Source organism: Salmo salar, chromosome ssa11 (assembly GCF_905237065.1).
Source record: "Salmo salar chromosome ssa11, Ssal_v3.1, whole genome shotgun sequence".
In the NCBI taxonomy this organism is placed as follows: domain Eukaryota; kingdom Metazoa; phylum Chordata; class Actinopteri; order Salmoniformes; family Salmonidae; genus Salmo; species Salmo salar.
Window position 1 is genome coordinate 20,030,238 of NC_059452.1, and position 19,654 is coordinate 20,049,891.

Here is a 19,654-nt window from a genome sequence, read left to right on the forward strand (position 1 = left end):
GTTATGTATAAAAACAGATTCCTAAGGTTAAAGATCGCGCAAGTACATATCAGGTAAGCATACCAGCTAGCCGACACCAGGCTAACGCTTCTCTGACAGACAACCCCGGTACACTGGCTGGTTAGCGCAGCCTCACTTCCGATCATGTAGCGCCAACATGGATTATTGTCACCACGGTTTAAGACAGTCGCGCTGATATTTCAGCTATTATCCAAATAAACAACTATGTTTAACTGACATATTTGTATAAAGTTATACTCACTAGCCGTATTTATACCAGAAAATAGCTGGAATCTTCTCTATTTGCGACGGAGGGAGGAACAGAACAGACATTCAAAATGGTGGCTCTCCTAGCCTCAGCACTTCTACCGCAGGCGGAGGGTTACACCGAAAAAAACTAAACTTCAACGTTTGTGGAATGAGAAAGGAACGAAGACCTCAAACAGGCGAGCGTGCAAATTATTTGCATAACTCTCAATTAGCTAGCAAATCCACCAGCCTCGACACTGCTATGTGATATTTGAGTGAGTAACATGGGTTGCTGGTATGTATGTAAGCATTTTGGTTATACGAACATGTTTATTTTACCACTGCAATAATGCTATAGCTACTAGTAGCTAGCTAAATAACCCATTAGGTAGCATATGCCTGCCGTTCTAGCTGCACTTGTGAGACGTTTAGAGATATTAATGCACGCTTCGAGTATTGGTATTATAGCACGCCACAATATGATTATGTTGCTTGGCTGGTGTTCTACCTAGCTAGGTAGCTATTTGTTGTATCTTATTTTGTTGTATTTAGATGTGTCCGAAATGTGCGGATGAGTAATATTTTCTATCAACGTCGTGCTGCGGTCCGCACGGCTCACCTCGTGGCAGTCAGTGATGACGTCAAACTTGTAATGTTATGACATTTGTGAGGTTTGTGGGCTCCATCTAGTGTACTTTACAGACAATTCCGCACTAAGTTCAATCAGGACATGGGCTTCATCGTAGCTTCTTTTTTCTCCTTTTTAAAAAAGGAAGTATACATTTCTTTCTGCCATCTGAAAATATACTGTACATAGATTGAATAAGAACAACTGGAGGGGTGTTTGAACCAGCGTCACCAGGTTCGGACCAACAAGCACACTACTTACTACATGTGCCATAGAGGTCCAGACATCTTGGTAGAAGCAATAGTACACTCCCATACTTGGAGGCACTATATTCTCCAGAAAAGTATCCCATGCACAAACCAGAATGTGAACAGGGGAAAACTTCCATCAAAGGCCAGAAAAACCATGGGTTTCCCACTGCTGGTACCAGTAGTGTAGGTGCTCTAACCCAACACCTAGCAACCTCATCAAAATAGTTTAGGATCTCTTGGCCTAATGGCAAGGTCCCAGGTACCACTCCGACTTCGCTACACTGGTGTCAGAAATGGGATGGCCCCGATTTGCGCCTGTGCCCCAAGGGTGCAGGCACGGCAACTAGAGAAGTGCGAGCCAGACTATTCGAGGAAGGTTGTAGGGTGTAGCGACCTTAAGATTCTGATCTCTTAGTGTAACAGCTAAGGTGTTTGACAGTCGCAAACCACCCAGCTGCAAGCCCGGCCAGTTGGGACTTCCCTTCTCCAAAATCGGAGCAAACAGCTGGAACAGGTTTTGAACCAGCAATGCTGTGGTTATGGGGTGACTCGAGTGCAGTACCACCTGTACCATAAAGGTCTAGACCTCTTGGTAGAGGCTGAAGTGCACGACGTGCCACGTAATGTTGGAGATGGCGCAGACTGAATTTTGCAACCCTGTCATTGAATCAGTTGGTGTAAATTGTGTTACTTTTGGGGGGCTTTGTGAATATAGGCCTATTTCAAATTCACAATATTAAAATCGTCAGTGTGTTTTAAAATCACCTAACATGCAGCCTAAAATCCTTAAAAAATATGTAATATTAAAATATGATATACAAAATGAGGAGAGAAAGAAGTAGGCTCAATGTTTTATTGTATGTATTGTTGACAGTAGTCCACTGCTCCTATGTCATCACAGGTTATCTACCCTTAAATGTTTTGAACATCCCATAATGCGGTGCACATTTTGTGAACATAGATATCAGCTGTACCTGTGGTATGAAAATCAAGACCATACCAAGGTCAGGGAGGCAGTCCGAGATTGTTTGCTAAGATGGATGACGAGGAGACCTGGCTGACGATTGTGGCACATTTTGGGAGCATGGAGAGGCCGGAGATAGCCAGACTACTAAATTGGGCAAAGGAACAGAAGATGGGTATTGGAAAAAGGCCATCAGTGCGTGTTCTGCAAGCAGTACTGCGGCATGAGCGTGGTGAACGGATAGACAGAGTGATTTGAATTTGTGCTTCAGTAAGGTTGGCTTCTTAGCATTCATTGCCATGGTTTTAAATTGTACTGCAGAAATGGAATGTAAATCACAGAAAGTAGACGTTGTGGTGGCAGTACTTGGGTGTGGAAGGTTTTACTATGAAAGGTGTGTTGAACGAGAGTCCTGTCCTCCCAGGCCGTTGGCCTGGTGTTGGATCAGTTAGGGTCAAAGTAGTGGAATGGGGTGGTGATTAAAAAAAAATTAAAAAAAATTAAAAAAAATTAGATGGGTGTAGGGTTAGTTGGTGGTTCATTTTTTTTTTTGTATTACAAAAATGTACATGATCGACCACGCACTACCGCACAGTAGATGGCGGCATGCGCAAACAAAATGTGCGAACTTCATTATAACCGATGAAGAAGAAGAAGCTGTGCCTATGTATCGCTGCAGTGCATTGGCAAAGGGACAGCAACGGAGCTGCTCAGGGCTGCTGAGCAAATAACATCTCAGGCCGAGTTGGATAGGACCCTATCGCAGTTTCTATCATTTGAAAAAAAGATCTAGATCGACTGGAGAGTGCTTTAAATTTAAGTGAATCAGATTGTAACCAAGCCATTTGTGCTTTTATTTATTTTTTATTTATTTAGGCTATTTGTTTTGTATTCATTTAAATGACCCCGACTCTCACCAATGGTGTAAGCTGTGTTCGTCTCTGCCTGGCAAACCATTTTGATCATCGGGTATTTTATTTATTTAAAATAATTTAAGTGTTATTGTTGTACTCCCGGAAGGGAGTCCCTTTACGGAATACAGCTGGATTGCATAGGGAATCTTCAAATCTGTCTGGGCTAGGAGGAGATTCGATTTTTTTCCAACCGGGAGTGGGGGATAATATGTCCAGGCGAAAACAGAACAACCCCTTCAAAGTTAATTGTAGGTATCTCAGATATTGTAAATGCCATTTTTACTTGTTGAAAAGTAGTGAGGAGGATCATTTCCATCCATCTAACTAGACGATTGTTTTCGCCACCGTTGCAATTGTGAACCGCAAGACAATGTGTCAATCACCATCGTTGATACAAGCGCCTGATACAATGTTTTAGTTCAACCTATGTGGAGCGACGGCAATATTTTAATAATTTTGATGATCCATTGAATCAACGCGCGTGACACTGACGACTGTCTATCTTTGAACCAAACAAATTATCATTAACCATTATTAGGCTACTAATAACTAATACTATGATATTTGTATGGAGATGACAACCTCACAATTGCATGCGCAGGTCGTTTTCTCTGAGGGAAACTATTCAGATAGTTATTTCCATGTGTTTACCGGCGCTTATGTTGGTGGTTTTTAAGATTCTTTGTTTGAGACAGCATGAAAACCTGCTGTGGCATGCTGGTCCCTGTTTTCAATTCTTGTTTTGAGAGTATGATATAGCCTACCAATGTCAATGTTAGTCTTGAGAGTAGGACAGATTTCACCCTTATTGGTCTCAGAATCCATTTAAGATGTTGTCTCTCGTATGTCAGTTTTAAACTAGGTACAACATGTTTTTGCTTTGAGTGTACTTTCTGTTTCTCTGGATAAGCTCTCCACATTGAAGTCTCAGATTCAGATAGAGAACCAGTGGAGAAAAGCAATGTCGGTCATACTACTGGCATTGCACTAAAACACGTTTTATTTCTCTATTTTTAAGTTTCTGTTCCATGAGTGCTGTTGTCTCTGTCATAGTCACCAGCTTAGGGGAGGGTGTTTTTTCAGTGTCACTGACTACTTTAGCTACTTTGGCTATCTGCAAGCAACATTCCTCCAATTCCAATGGGAGACTACTCCAGAGCTGGTATAGGCTAGGTACCACAGGTTTGGTAGCTGTGTAGTTGCCTGACAAACATTTCTACTGATGGTGGTGATGATGATGATGTCCTTTTCTTATGCATGCTAAAAGGTCAAACTGAGAGCATGATGTATTGGCCTGATGATCCTTCACAGTGTAAGCTACTGGATGCCTGAGGACGCATAAGTCCACCCAAGGGGATCGAACCCAACGATACAGTGAGGTGACCATGTAGCCTTTAGGGTCCTTTTCAAAATAAAATAACATTTTATTGGTTACATACACATGGTAAGCAGATGTTAATGCGAGTGTAGTGAAATGCTTGTGCTTCTAGTTCCGACAATGCAGTAACATCTAACAAGTAATCTAACAAATTCACAACTACCTTATACGCACAAATGTAAAGGTATGAATACGAATATGTACATATAAATATATGGCTGAGCGATGGCCGTGCGGCATAGGCAAGATGCAGTAGATGGTATAGAATACAGTATATACATATGAGTAATGTAGGATAACATTATTCAAGGTGTGTTATTTAAAGTGACTAGTGATACATTTATTAAGTCCATTTATTCAAGTGGCCAGAGATTTGAGTCAGTATGTTGGCAGCAGCCTCTATGTTAGTGGTGGCTGTTTAACAGTCTGATGGTCTTGAGATAGAAGCTGTTTTTCATTCTCTCGGTCCCAGCTTTGATGCACCTATACTGACCTCGCCTTCTGGATGATAGTGGGGTGAACAGGCAGTGGCTCGGGTGGTTGTTGTCCTTGATGATATTTTTGGCCTTCCTGTGACATCGGGTGCTGTAGGTAGGCAGGCGAGTGTAGTTTGTTTAAATATGGTGTTGAAATACGTATTGCTCTAATGGCCTCAATAATCCCTATATGCTAATAACATCATCTGTCACAGGAAACAGTAACACAGTAAGGATGCATTGTGTGTTTCTAGACTTATTGGTCCATAGAACTCTGCTGTTCAAACACAGTATAGTAAAACAACACGCATTATCAATCCTAAAGTGTTTTTTGGGGGGCTTCTACAGTGATGTCTACAAGCTTCACATACTACTTCTGACTGATAGTTATGAAATAACAACTGTTTTTTTTATTACCCTCAGAATGAACCAGACCTTAGCACTTTCCTATGACCACATACAGTTGGTCCAAGACAAATTCACACCCACATACCACATAGTTTATAAAATGATAATCGGCCATTTTCTTAACCCACCATCGAATTAAACAATATTATAATCCTTAAAAGTGGTGTGTGTGTGTGTGTGTGTGTGTGTGTGTGTGTGTGTGTGTGTGTGTGTGTGTGTGTGTCGTGAACTGATGTGAAATGTCCCTCTGTAGAGCACAGACATTACCAGCATGGGGAAACTAATCAGATGGCCTGTCTGAGCCAATCATGGCTGGGGTAGAGGGAAAGCATAGCAGCTCTGTTAGAAGTCTCATTAGCCCTGAAAGGGTTGGTGACTATAAACAGGTCTGTTCTGATAGCATGCGTTCAGGTTGTATCAGAATAGTCTTCATTGTGGATCTATAATGTATCATCTTCACAACACACATACTTGAGGAAGCCATACAGATGGGTCATTTTGTGTTAATTGTCTGAGAGCAGAGTGGAGAGGGAGGGATTCTGGAGAAAGGGGTGATGGCGGTGTCCTCCTTGCCTTAATTAAATACCAGGCTGTCAATTAGGTGAAGTGAGAAATGATCTGGGAGTCTGGGATTAGCTGATGTCTGTGTTTCACCATTCCCATGGTCCTGAACACCACAGTGCCTGAACACAGATGGAAGGCAGGGGCCCCAGCACTTCCTGGAGACTCAGACAGTATTGTGTGACTGTGTGTGTTGAAGCAGAGGGTGGGTAAAAAAGAGGGGAGCTTGAATTCAACAGGAGCCCCATTGCTTAGTGTTTGAGTAGAGTTTTGGCATTCTCTCTTTTGTCTGTTTTGTTTTGTCCCCCCTTCCTCCTCTCTCCCTCTGTGTCTGTTGGCTGATGAGTTTGTCTTTGTCTGGATTCGGTCAGACACTGCGTCACCTCCTGCCTACAGACACGCACTCAGAGATAACATCAGAGTGGCAGAGACATGGGGAGGGAGGGAGAAGAGAGACAGATGTACAGACAGACCCTAGCAGTGGGGGATGGGTAGCTCTCACATCAATCATTGGCTGTGTGCCGTGGAGCCAGTCTGTTGTAGCAGTTCATAGTTCAACACTCAGACCCACTCTACCAATGCTAATGAGTGCCTGGATCACTATGGAGATTGTTTCCAAACTATTTTCACATCCTATATACTCCGCTAAAAAGTTAATGCAGGAATGACAACCCTGTGAAGATTAGAGGGGAGTAAAAAAAAAAATGATACTTGAAGAATATTCCTCAACCCTCTCACACACAGACCATGATCCTCAGTGGTGTGTTACTGTAATTACCTCTGCCAGCCTCGGGTAACTGGATGAAAGATTTTCCTTCCATCACACTGAATGGAAAGACTGGACAGGAAGGGAGGGGGGGGGGGAATTCATTGCATTCAGAAGCAGAGGGTGATAACTGGAGGGCTATGGAACCTAAACTGTTGCAGTTTAAATATATATTTTTACCTTCGAGATATATAAAAATGATAAATGAAATCTCCCATTAATTTATACTGATCCTGTTTTGATACTGATGACAGGAGAGGTCCTCAGGAATGAGTGTACTGTCACTAACAACTGGAGAGGTCCTGTGCTCCCATCCCAACCGTGTCAAGCTTGGGTGTAGATCGGAGGGGAAATGGGATACGAATGCAATGAGCAGAGATGCTGTAAAATGCTGAGCGCCATGTGAGGGGTTTAAGCAGACACATATGGGCTCCGTTGGTATGAGGCATTGGCCTCCCCCTCAGAGCTGCTGGTATGGATATAGAACAGTCAGAGCTGCGTATGAGCAGGGAGGACAGAGGGTGAGCCAGGCTGTGCAGTGTGTGGGTGGTACTGAGAGAGGGAGAAACACTGCCTTGCAGGCTGCTACTGGAAAGGAGTGCAGGCTGCTTCCCCCTGGGACTGCAGCATGCCTGGATAAGCGTGTGTGTGTGTTCGTTCTGCTTCTGTGAAAATTGGGGGTCTGGTTGTGTGTGTGCATGTGTCAACGTGCGCTTCTGCGATGTGTTGATGCAGCATTATATTGGCATGTCAGTGAATATGAAAGCATCCTTGTCAACTGCATATAGGCTAGGTGAATGATTGTTTTAAGGTTTAATTCTTTAATGTATTCTGTTGTGTTTCTATAACCGTCTTGTACTAGTGTATTATAGCAGCTATGCTGGGTTTATGTGTGTAGCTACGGCTCCTTTAATGCTGGATAGGCTTGCTATTCTAATCTGAAGCACTTTCTTCAGTAGACAATGTGTGATTGCTTGGATTTTTGTGGCTAGTCAGCACCTACACCAGGTAACTGAAGTACAGGCTACACACCAGGCTCTCTGGTGTTTGGTATGCCCTCCATGTTAAATATTACAGGTCTGTGCTCTAGAAATGTCTTCCCCTGACTTCATGATCACGCTCATCCTTGCACTACTGACCTGTCAATCTTCTGTTCCAGGGCTGTCATTCCTATGCCTAGCACGTTTTACCTCAAGGCTTTGTCTACTGGCTGTATTTTCCTGCATTGTCTTGTAATATATCATACACAATATATTATACACACCTGACTCTATATCAAATTAATAAAAATCATTTTTTTCTATGTCATTGAGCATAGCCTCAATCAAGAATATGATGGAAAGTGACCACCCATTTTGCCTTGGTTCCTCGATCTTCTGGTTTTTGAATGGGCTTCAAGGTTATATGACCAAATTCCCAAACGCTGTCATTTAAGATATACAATTCTATTCTTATTTGTGTATTAATTTACATCTACCGATGCCTTTTAAGATGTTCATTTGCGTCCTGTTTGCGTCTGTGTGTGTTGCGTTTCAAGAACATAAAAAAAACGAAGAAAGTCGACATGTAGTGGTCACATTTACCCATCGTATCCAGCCTTATTTTTAAAACGTTGCTATGGGCACAGCCAAACAACGGAAGTGATGGATTCGACTTTACTTCTCTACTGCAGCTCGCCGGTGGCAAATTAGCCAGAGTCAATTATTTGGATTCAGTTTAAAAGTCAAGTAAACGAGTATATAAGCGTAAGTTTACATTTATTTCATTCAAGTTCTCTGTTAGCGAGACCTACTAGGCTAGTTCTGTTGTGATAATAACGTTAGTTGTGTTGTCAGAGTTAAGGGCCAGGCACCAAGCCCATAACTATAATGAGAAACTATAGGCTACATAACTATAACACATGGTGAGCATCCACACTAGAGGAACGTTTATTGTTCTGAAGTCCTACACCTGGTCAGTGAACAGATCAATGCATCCTACTGCACGCTGCCTAATGAGGTGACTATGAGTTCTCTAACACAGAGATACTGGTTCAGACCATTCGGTACTTTCAGGGTCTGTTCATTGTCAGTGACGACTGCAAATAATACGTCAATGTAGGCCTAATGTAAAACAATATAGTAACTCCTACTGTATTTAAATGTAGCAATTCAACAACAAATTGCCTGCACATCTATTACAGCATGTCATTGCCTCTTTGCTCAAGGGGTTTGCAAGTGATTTCCATTTTTCTAATGGTTGTCAATTTCTTTGGGTCTTATTTTTCACTGCTCATCTCTCTGTCCTGTGCAACTATTTGCAATGCATCAGTGTTATCATAATAACCGGCCAAAAGTGATCACACCAATGCACTTTCTCTCCTCAACAATCCGCAGGTACTGCAGGATTCTGTTCCAACTAGGCACCACACCTGACCAACTGAGCTAATTGATCAGTTCAATGATTGACTAAATTCAACACACCTAATCCTCCAGGTCGATTAAATAATAAACATGAAGTGCCTGCAGCACTCCAGGACCAGTGTTGTCTACCCCTGCTATAGCCTGTTGTGAATGAGAACAGCTGGAAGAGAGGCTAGTAATGTGTAGCCGAAGTAAGAAGCTCAATATTTACCAGTCAGTGCAAGAAAAGTTTTACTGTTATCAATTGAGTACACAATTATTGTCCCTGTTATGTAGGCTAATTTGAATAACCTCGTCCTATTTTGTAAAAAAATAAAAAATAAACTGCATATGCCTACAGCCTAGGCCTGATTTTTGTAGCCATTTGGATCAGTTTGGGACTATTCTCAACAGTTTAGAAGGTCCAGAAAGATACATAAGCAGGCCACTCATGTGTTCTGTCAGGATGTAGCCCAGTGTTAAGATGGGCCTACCATAGGAACATATGGGCTTCTCCTTTCCAACTCCCTGCCTGTTCTTAATGCTGTAGCCTATTTTACATTCAGCAGGTAACTCTCCTCTAATAGGCTCATTTAGTAGGCTAAAGAAAATAAGTGTCCAGCAAGCTTTTGTAGTCTGGCTTTTTCTGGGACTCCACGATATTTAATAGGAAGAGACCCTAGGTGCGTAATTGCGCGACAGACAGACAGGTTTGGGATGTAGATCTCCTAAATTAGAAACATATGCATATTAGCTCATAATTCATAAGCTCAATGTTAGGCTTAATACGGCAGTGAATATATCCAGTCACTTTACGAAAGGAAAAATAAGTTTATCAGATCAGGAAATCATAGGTAGCCTACACCGTGTGCTCCTGAGGCTGTGCTGAGTCCTCTCCCTCCCAGTCCCCTGGTACCAGCTGGAAAACCTACCCTATTCTTTCAGTTTTTTAGGGACAAGAAATGTATCCTACCTAGGCTACAACCCAATGTAATGAAGAATGTTATTGTTTTCAGTTGAGTACAAAACTCTAGTCTTGGGTGTAAACTACAGTGAGTAGCCTAAGTCATTTGAATAACGCTCAAAAGCCTAGTGTTTTTAAATGTTCATTTAGAAATTACTGCATGTAGCCTGCCTGATTGGGCAACCATTTGGATCAGTTCTGGGTTTTTTCTCAGCTGTTAGTCTACAAGGTCCAGGCACATTAGCAGGCCAGTAATATGGTGTATTTTTCAGGATTTATCAGCGAAAAGAAACATGCTAATGCAGGGATTTCTAGTGGCGAGCATATGAATTATAAGGAAGTTGTATCCATAGTTTCCGCATTTGGCTTCTGTGTTTTAAGTGTTTGAAAATCAGATGGATTTGCCTAGAGTTAAATTGGGCCACCCCTCCCTCTGATGGTCTTATCATCTCCCTGTGACTGTTCACAGGGCCCTTCCACAGCACCGGCTTTGCAGGCTCCCTCCACACTATTAACATGGATGGCAGGGACGATTTCATTGAGGACAGTGAATGCCACAGCAACAATTCCCAACAGGACAGCATTTCAGGTAGGCATTTCCCTGACCGTAATGTGATATACTCTCTGTAGGGGGTGTCGTGAGAGAATATGACTAGCTCTGTGTTCTGTTGTCTATATTGATAGGGCTGTGTTTGCCTCCATAGAAGACAGTGATAGCGACCTGGACAACCACGACTCATCCTCCAACACCTCAGCTGATGACCACATGACCTCCACCAAAAGAACACACCACAGGGGAGTTAAAGAAGTGAGTGTCCCTGTCAGGGTTAGCCATGGAGGGGTGTTCTCTCCTCCTAGTACTGTTATCATGTGTGTCCACTGAGTGCGGGCCTGCCTGGTTGCTGATTCACACATGCATTTCCTTCCTGATTTGATAGTGTTCTACAGATCTCAGGGTCATCTGGCCCTCTAGACTTATGTAGAAAGGTTATTGCCCCACCCCGCACTGTCCATTTCCAGAATTATGTTATTCAATAATCCTACAAAAAGAGAGATGCAGCACAAGAATACGTCTGAATAAATTGCGTTAGTCAATTGTAAACTGGCGATTACAGAATATCCTCACACCTTCAGACCCCAGAAACCGAAGCATCTCAGGTTGTGTGGTGTGATTCACAACCATGGCAGAGTCATACAGTGTGTCATAGTGACAGTCAATGAGTCACCGTGGGCCTGAGGGTAATTCTCTCTCTCACCCTCAACCCACCCAACACCACAACCACACACACACAACCTTATGACCTACCATTCAGGATTCTTGCTCCCAGGACCAGCCATAGAGGTACTGTAGAGAGGATGAGCATATCCACCCTTTAGATGTACACATGAAATCCTCTTCTAATATTTGCCCTACATTCTCAGTGTAGGCAGAACCACCATTACATAACTTACTGTATTATTACACAATCATTAGCATACATATTACTGATGAAACAGATCTGTATGGTTGCTCTACATAGTATCCACAGTATCTGAGTGTACAGTAGTACTGATGCCTCTGTTTCTCAGGAGGGCGAGGAGGGGGCCGACCTGATGAACAGCTGTGTGTGTCCTCTGTGCACGCTGGAGTTCAGCAGCCCCGAGCAGCTCATCACACACGTCTACCAGGTGAGGACAGTACAGTACCAGACAGCCCACCATGGCACCGAGTATTCAGACGGGGCCAAAGCCTCCTTAGCTTCAGAGGTTGGATCAGGGGGATAATGTGCTGGGGTAGATAATCACATTTAAACCTCCTAGGAGATACTGTCATCACTACACTAAAGAGGGAAGGATAATTATGATCCAGTCATGTGATCAGTTGCTGGGTTATGTGTCAAACCTAAGGTTTGGATGTTTCATCCTGTTTTACGTTATGCCAGTATCTTGTAACTGAGCTAGAATGAAACATTTACCAGCAACCACTTCCTTCTCCTTCCAATTGTGTACTTTCTCACATGATGGTGTAGTGTTAACCACATATGTTTATGCCACAATTGTAGATATGTGTATTTTTAGATATGCACTGTTGGGGTTTGCCCTCACTTTTTTTATGTTGCTTATAGAACACACTGACAAAGAAAACGATTGTGGTCTACCTAATTAAATGACTATAAATCCCCATCTCTCTCCCCCCCTGTGTCTCTCTGTGGAGCAGCACACATCGTTGATGGGCAGCAGTAAGAACTACGTGTGCCCAGTGTGTGGGCGCGCGCTCAGCTCGCCAGGCTCCCTGGGGCGCCACCTTCTCATCCACTCTGAGGACCGCCTCTCCAACTGTGCTGTGTGTGGGACACGCTTCACCGACACCAACAACTTCAATAGGTCTGTGCCTCCTCATTTTAGTTTTTTTATTTTTTTTGTCATTTTAGCAGACGCTCTTATCCAGAGCGACTTACAGTGAGTGCATACATTTCATAATTTTTTTCCCCCCCCCGTACTGGTCCCCCGTGGGAATCAAACCCACAACCCTGGTGTTGCAAACACCATGCTCTACCAACTGAGCCACACGGGACCTGCACCACTACTACCTCATTTCAGCCCTATACCCTAGTTTAGTGCTTCAGCCTTTCACAGACACAATGACATGGGTTATCTACAGAGTTTAGAGAGTTAGGCTGTCTGTCTGAGCTAGCCTGTAACAGCTGTGTCCTGTAACTACTCACGTCTCTGCCCCCCTACACAGGGAGAAGCTCAGAGAGGTCCTGAACACAGGCAGCAGTATGGAATGCAGCAGCGGCGATGAGAACTGTTCCATGTCCCGGTCTCTCTCTGGCAGCCCCATGGGCAACCCTGGTCATGGCCTGGGACACGGCCACGGGCCCGGCCACAACCAAGGACACGGCCCAAACCAAGGCACAGGCCACATCCCGGGACACAACCACGGCCCGGGATACAACCCCGGCCACAACCAAGGACACAACCATGGCCAAGGTCCCGGACTCCTCCCAAGCCACCCACTCCCCTCGCTGCACCACAGCCTCCTCTCTTCGCCCCCCTCCTTCCCTGACACCCTCAGCCCCTCACCAGGCCTACCCCTGCTGCCAGACATCCTGAGCCCCATGCCTGTGCACCCGGCCGGAGTGCTGCTGGTGTGCAACAGCTGTGTGGCCTACCAGCAGCTGGTGGACGCCCAGTCTCCCATGAGGAAGTGGGCCATGCGCAGGAAGAACGAGCCGGTGGAGGCACGCATGCACCGTCTAGAGCGCGAGCGCTCCGCCAAGAAGACCAAGCGGGAGCACGAGTCGCCCGAGGAGCGGGAGCTGCGAAGGCTGCGGGACCGCGAAGCCAAGCGGATGCAGAGGCTGCAGGAGACAGAGGAGCAACGGACACGGAGGCTTCTGCGCGACAGGGAGGCCATGCGGATGAAGAGGGCCAACGAGACGCCAGATAAGAGGCAGGCCAGGCTGATCCGTGAGAGAGAGGCCAAGAGACTGAAACGGCGGCTGGAGAAGATCGACCCCTCCCTGAGAGGTCAGATAGAGCATGACCCAGCTGCTATGGCCGCCCTGACGGCAGACATGAGCCTGTTCCAGTTCCCCTGCCCCATGCCTGTCCCCTCTCTAGACAACGGCCTCTTCATGAAGCTGCCCTAGCAGGACCAGGTCACTGGGGGCAGCACACTGGACCACTAACAGTTACAATGACTTACTCCACTACGCCTATGGGTTGCCATGGTCACAGATGGAACCATTCCATGCTGGTTGAAATTCCAGCAGCTTCTGTGTCCAACGACTTGATACCCAAACTCCTGTGTCAACAAATAACATTAATTTATTACAGACTAGCAGGAAATAAGAGCAGGGTCAAGAATGTTTCACTTAATGATATTGATAAAGCATGTTGTCAAGAGATTTTCTGTTCTGCGGGCTAGCAGACTTTGACTTAGCAGCCCATTGTGACGGGAGCAGTTACACCCTTCCATCTTTTGCACATGGACCTTCAGTGGTGGAAGTGAGTCACGTAGCCCATAGCTCTTTCCCTCACCTCTGGTCCCTTCTGCTAGCCCAGTCGCTGGAGTTTACCAGTAGCTACAACTCTCTCTGTCTCACGCTGCCAACATGGGTCTCTGCTCTGGCTAGCTCATATCCACCCAATCAACTACCTCAGTAAGGGCCGAGGCTGAGCCCTCTGTGGTCTACGTTCTGACTCCAAGCTTCTTTACACGTACACTACAGAAGAGAATGTTTCCTTAGTTTGAGGGTTTGTTTATATCTTTAGGATGTATTCACAGCTCACTGGGGGAATATTCAACAGGACAGAACGTTCAGAAAGACAGTCAGAAATGTACGGTATAAAACGGGAACGATAGAAAACGGGCCTGTTCTATACATCACAATTCTATCCGCTATGCTCAGAATATTCTGTACTATTTAATGAGCCCTGTTTTGAGCAACATTCTCCTTCATTCCAGCATGTTCTCTTCAACTCAATATACAGTTGAAGTCGGAAGTTTACATAGACTTAGGTTGGAGTCAAACCTATAGTTTTGGCAAGTCGGTTAGGACATCTGCTTTGTGCATGACAAGTAATTTTTCCAACAGTTGTTTACAGAAAGATTATTTCACTTATAATTCACTGTATCACAATTCCAGTGGGTCAGAAGTTTACAGACACTAAGTTGACTGTCTTTAAACAGCTTTGAAAATTCCAGAAAATTATGTCATGGCTTTAGAAGCTTCTGATAGGGTAATTGACATCATTTGAGTCAATTGGAGGTGTACCTGTGGATGTATTTCAAGGCCTACCTTCAAACTCAGTGCCTCTTTGCTTGACATCATGGGAAAATCAAAAGAAATCAGCCAAGACCTCCACAAGAAAAAAAATTGTAGACCTCCACAAGTTTGGGTCATCCTTGGGAGCAATTTCCAAACACCTGAAGGTACCACGTTCATCTGTACAAAAAAATTGTACGCAAGTTTAAACACCATGGGACCACGCAGCCGTCAAACAGCTCAGGAAGGAGACACTTTGTCTCCTAGAGATGAACGTACTTTGTTGCGAAATGCGCAAATCAATCCCAGAACAATAGCAAAGGACCTTGTGAAGATGCTGGAGGAAACGGGTACAAAAGTATCTATATCCACAGTAAACGAGTCCTATATCGACATAACCTGAAAGGCCGCTCAGCAATGAAGAAGCCACTGCTCCAAAACTGCCATAAAAAAAGCCAGACTACGGTTTGCAACTGCACATGGGGACAAAGATCGTACTTTTTGGAGAAATGTCCTCTGGTCTGATGAAACAAAAATGGAACTGTTTGGCCATAATGACCATCATTATGTATGAAGAAAAAAGGGGGAGGCTTGCACGCCGAAGAACACCATCCCAACCGTGAAGTACAGGGCTGGCAGCATCATGTTGTGAGGGTGCTTTGCTGCAGGAGGGACTGGTGCACTTCACAAAATAGATGGCATCATGAGGAAGGAAAATTATGTGGATATATTGAAGCAGCATCTCAAGACATCAGTCAAGAAGTTAAAGCTTGGTCGCAAATGGGTCTTCCAAATGGACAATGACCCCAAGCATATTTCCAAAGTTGTGGCAAAATGGCTTAAGGACAACAAAGTCAAGGTATTGGAGTGGCCATCAAAGCCCTGACCTCAATCCTATAGAAAATTTGCAGGCAGAACTGAAAAAGCGTGTGCGAGTAAGGAGGCCTACAAACCTGACTCAGTTACACCAGCTCTGTCAGGAGGAATGGACCAAAATTCACCCAAGTTATTGTGGGAAGCTTGTGGAAGGCTACCCAAAACATTTGACCCAAGTTAAAGGCAATACTAATTGAGTGTATGTAAACTTCTGATCCACTGGAAATGTGATGAAAGAAATAAAAGCTGAAATAAATCATTCTCTATTATTCTGACATTTCACATTCTTAAAATAAAGTGGTGATCCTAACTGACATAAGACAGGGAATTTTTACTAGGATTAAATGTCAGGAATTGTGAAAAACTGAGTTTAAAAGTATTTGGCTAAGGTGTATGTAAACTTCCGACTTCGACAGTAGTGGCAGTATACAGTTGGTCTCTTTGCCTTTTATTAGTCACATTGACCTTCCTCAATCTGTGTTTTTCCCTCGTACCTTCGCAACACTCCATAACCTTTGCCAAGTAGTTGGTAATAATTTCCTTTTTACTTTATGCATCTTCTGTTGCATTGACATTTTTGGCTCATCAAACCCCAATCTTTGCTGCTGTTACTGTTCTGTACATGTTAGTTACCTCTAGGACATTTAGGACTCAACATGTGAACTGAGAATGCTAATTTACTAGCATTTTTCTAAATGCCCCAAATGGTCATATTTCCTTCCTCACCCAGCCAACGTATTTAAAAATGCTCATGTGTCAGGGTAAATGCTATATTTTAAATGACTAATCTCTGCATTTTTCAAGTGATCTCACTTTGCAGAGTTCCACTCTCCAATGAGCATGTTCTAGACTCGTTATTAAACCTGTTGACCCTCGACCAGTTGGGAGAGATCTCTGGTCTTCGGTTTCATTGACCTCATTCCAATTGATATTTATGCAACATGATGTGAATATATATATATATTTTGTAAAAAAAAAAAAATTTGGGGATATTTTGTTTGTTGGTGTATATAATAGATGAAAGTACACATTTTGCCATGTTTGGTTCTGTACTGTATGTATTTGTTTTTTCCTTCTTTGGTAATTTGTTCTCAATTTCTTTCCTCAAAGGTTACCTCCGATACACAATGTTTCACAACTGAGCTCTGCAGACACATTGACAACATTACATGATTAGTTTTCTGGAGTATTCCTCAAGACAGGTTCTCAGTTTGAGCCACTACCAGGCTAAAGCCCACAACAGAATAGTATCCCGCTCAACAGGGGAAAAAGCTATTATATTCTAATTGTCCTTAACAGTCTAGGAGCGGTTCAAACCTCTATGCAACAGTGCTGTTTATTCCAAGGGAAATTTGACTCTTAAAACTATGCAGAGTGCAGGAAAAAACAAATGGACTCAAATGTATAGAATTGTGCAACTCAGGCAATGCAACTCAGTGAGGCCTCTTTGGCCATAGATTCAGCGCCCTGGTCCATTAACTTATTTTCAGCAGGGTCATATCACTATCCTAATTTAAGATGCCCAGAGAGCAGAGCCATGCTGCAGACAGTGTTGTCACACATGGCGTGTCTTTGCTACAAAATCTCATTTCTGCCAAGTACTGAACGTATGGACACCTTTTCAATAATGAATACTGGGTATTCTGACTGATTTGAACTGGCAGCTGATATCAGTGTCATCATCCTCATACAGTGGAATAATGCTATGGAAAATGTGGAGTACACTCTTCGACATTAAAATACTACAAAGGAAATGGTACTGACAGTTTCCCAGGTTCTGTTTGTGCTTTTGAACAGCACTGTCTAAAGCTCTGCCTAGCGTGACAGTCTGGATTAGCACCATGTCGTGAAACTGCATTTGTATTCTACTGTTATTCTATGCCTGCCTGTTTTTGTTCAATTTAATCAAGACTGTTCTTTGAACTTTGGCCTTTTTACTAGTCTATCAGGATATTCTCTTGATGTCCATGTTTACAAAGGAAATCCTTTTAAGAAGGCCAAAATCAATGAGGGTAAACAAAAGTGAAAAGGAGAACACTATGCTAGTTTTGTCACAATTCTCAGAACGGTACTTTTACGGCAGCCGTTCTGCTACTGGATTAACAGACGTACAGATCATATTAAAAGCAGGAATAGAATGTGGAAATAAACATTGACACCCGCACTGTGTAGTAAAGTCAATCTCTTCTCTTTCAGTTCACCCTATGCACCAGTTAGCAAATAAAGCATGCCACTGAAACGGACTGGCTCTTTCCAGGCCACAATGGCCTCTCTATTCATGGCAGACACAGACAGTGTCATAAACCTCTATAACACCTAGACAGAGTAGTGCTGTCCAATGCCAACTCTGGGGTGAGAACAGAGCAGGAACATGGAATGAAAATATCACTGGTGTATTGTACTGTAGTTAAACAACTCTATAGGTAATTCAGACATGATCCTGAAAGTCAAGTTTGACCTCTGTGGTAATTAAATCATTGATAACCCAAAGCTGCAGATGAGATGGTTTATGACCCTGGAACTAGCTCCAGGACCCACATATCACCTCTCCATGTGGACCAGTCAAAGAAGAGACCAAATAAAACACAACTCTGGACATAGGGTAATAGTAAGTATATATATATATATATTATTGTGTTTACTTAACAAACATGATAAATGCAATGTCTCCAAGAAGTTAGCTGTAACAATAAAAATACAATATCTTTGTGTCCTTAAGTACATAGAATTAAAACAGCAAAACAAAAACCAAACAGCCTTAAGTTGTTCACAGCGGTACAAATATACAGTACAAATCTATTTTATTCAGAAAGGGTACAAATAAAAAAACGCAACAAAATATAGTTATTAATGCTTTGTAAAGTTCAGGTAGGTGTAGGGTACTGTATTCTAAGGGAGCACTTTGGGTAGACAACTAAGGCTTTTGATAAGAATCAATACATATTGGTACGGCCATACGATATTAAAACTCACTACAAAAGTTTATACAACCTGGATTATATTTGAGGATTGAATATTACATACATCATTGCATATATTTTGCAGATTTTATACTTTAAAAAAGATGCTTTTTCTTTTAAAACTAGTCAAATGTCACATAAAAAGCAGTAACTTTAGTGCCAAAATACAAATGTAAAATCTGAAAATACCCAACGACTCCATTAACTTTTAACCAATCTCATCTTCCTGATTTAATTCTGCATCTCTAGTGCCTGGCAACAACACCATCCCATCCAGTCTATTTACCTCAGTCATACAAGATCAGACCAACAGGGCTACTTTATACAGGGGTCATAAAGCCTTTTTCCATAATCACAAAACAAAAACAGACCATACAGTTACCAAAAGGAAAAGTTGTCACTGGTTTGAAAAGCCTCACATTCTCTCCCAAGTAGATCAGACGGGACCAGAACTAAAATACATTGAGCACAACCTCTCACCTTCAGGGACCTACTCCCAACGTCCACTCACATGAACAACAGAGGGTGGTGTGTGTGTAAAAAAAACAACAGTGAGTCAGTTAGTGGTCCAGCTTTCAAGCAGTGCTAGGGACTCACCCTAACATGATCCCTCACTGTAACCTATCCCTATCCAGAGATACAGTCCATCTCCAAATGCCTTTCTGCTTATGAATAAAACACCAGGAGTGTGCCAAGAGGGGGTCAGTACAAGAGTGAACTAATCCACCTTTGCAGCTACAGAAAAACAGGGAAACTGGGTCACTTGTAAGCATCATTCCATTAACACATTGTACAAAGCAGATCTTAAGGCGTTATTGACAAGCTTGATAATAGCCATACAAAACATTATCTCTACAAACATGCACAACTGTCAAGTGATTGTTTCATTGGGTTTTGTGTTTAGCGCTAATAATTAAAAACTTCAATTAACTATCCGTTAATTTTATAATACTATAAAGGATGGCAAATTAGTGCAATTTTCTTTGACTAAAATTGTAATAAGAAGAGTGAGGTCAAAAACGTACAGGTCAAATGTTTCCCCTTTCTTACATTGGTTAGAGTCAAGAGAAGAACCCAGAAAACTACTGAAGTAGCACTTTCACGCTCTGAGCAGAAGTCTGAGA

At 43.0% G+C, this 19,654-nt stretch overlaps 2 protein-coding genes across 13 annotated transcripts in view; one reads left to right on the plus strand and one right to left on the minus strand.

Annotated features, from left to right (window-relative positions):
- The window catches only part of ap1g1 (adaptor related protein complex 1 subunit gamma 1), a 29,282-nt gene extending 28,904 nt beyond the window's left edge, over positions 1-378 (minus strand). Inside the window, exon 1 of one of the 4 annotated variants that reach the window (XM_014175616.2) lies at positions 263-378. The gene's annotated coding sequence lies outside the window, so the exon portion shown is untranslated. Of the gene's footprint in view, positions 1-63; positions 83-262 lie in introns of those variants that run through there. The other 3 variants (XM_014175619.2, XM_014175617.2, XM_014175618.2) reach the window with 3 other exon arrangements.
- Positions 379-391: 13 nt separating this feature from the next.
- LOC106587332 (zinc finger protein 821) lies at positions 392-14,556 on the plus strand. 9 transcript variants are annotated; one of them, XM_014175630.2, is made up of 6 exons: positions 392-524; positions 10,410-10,529; positions 10,625-10,748; positions 11,510-11,608; positions 12,138-12,304; positions 12,666-14,556. In XM_014175630.2, exons 2-6 carry the CDS (start codon positions 10,492-10,494, stop codon positions 13,573-13,575), a joined length of 1,338 nt encoding a protein of 445 aa, XP_014031105.1. In that variant the 5' UTR covers positions 392-524; positions 10,410-10,491; the 3' UTR covers positions 13,576-14,556. The 9 variants fall into 9 exon arrangements, with proteins under 9 accessions (XP_014031105.1, XP_014031102.1, XP_014031100.1 ...); XM_014175627.2 differs by having other exon boundaries at positions 10,648-10,748; XM_014175625.2 differs by having other exon boundaries at positions 10,645-10,748; positions 12,666-14,555.
- The last annotated feature ends 5,098 nt before the right edge of the window (positions 14,557-19,654 follow it).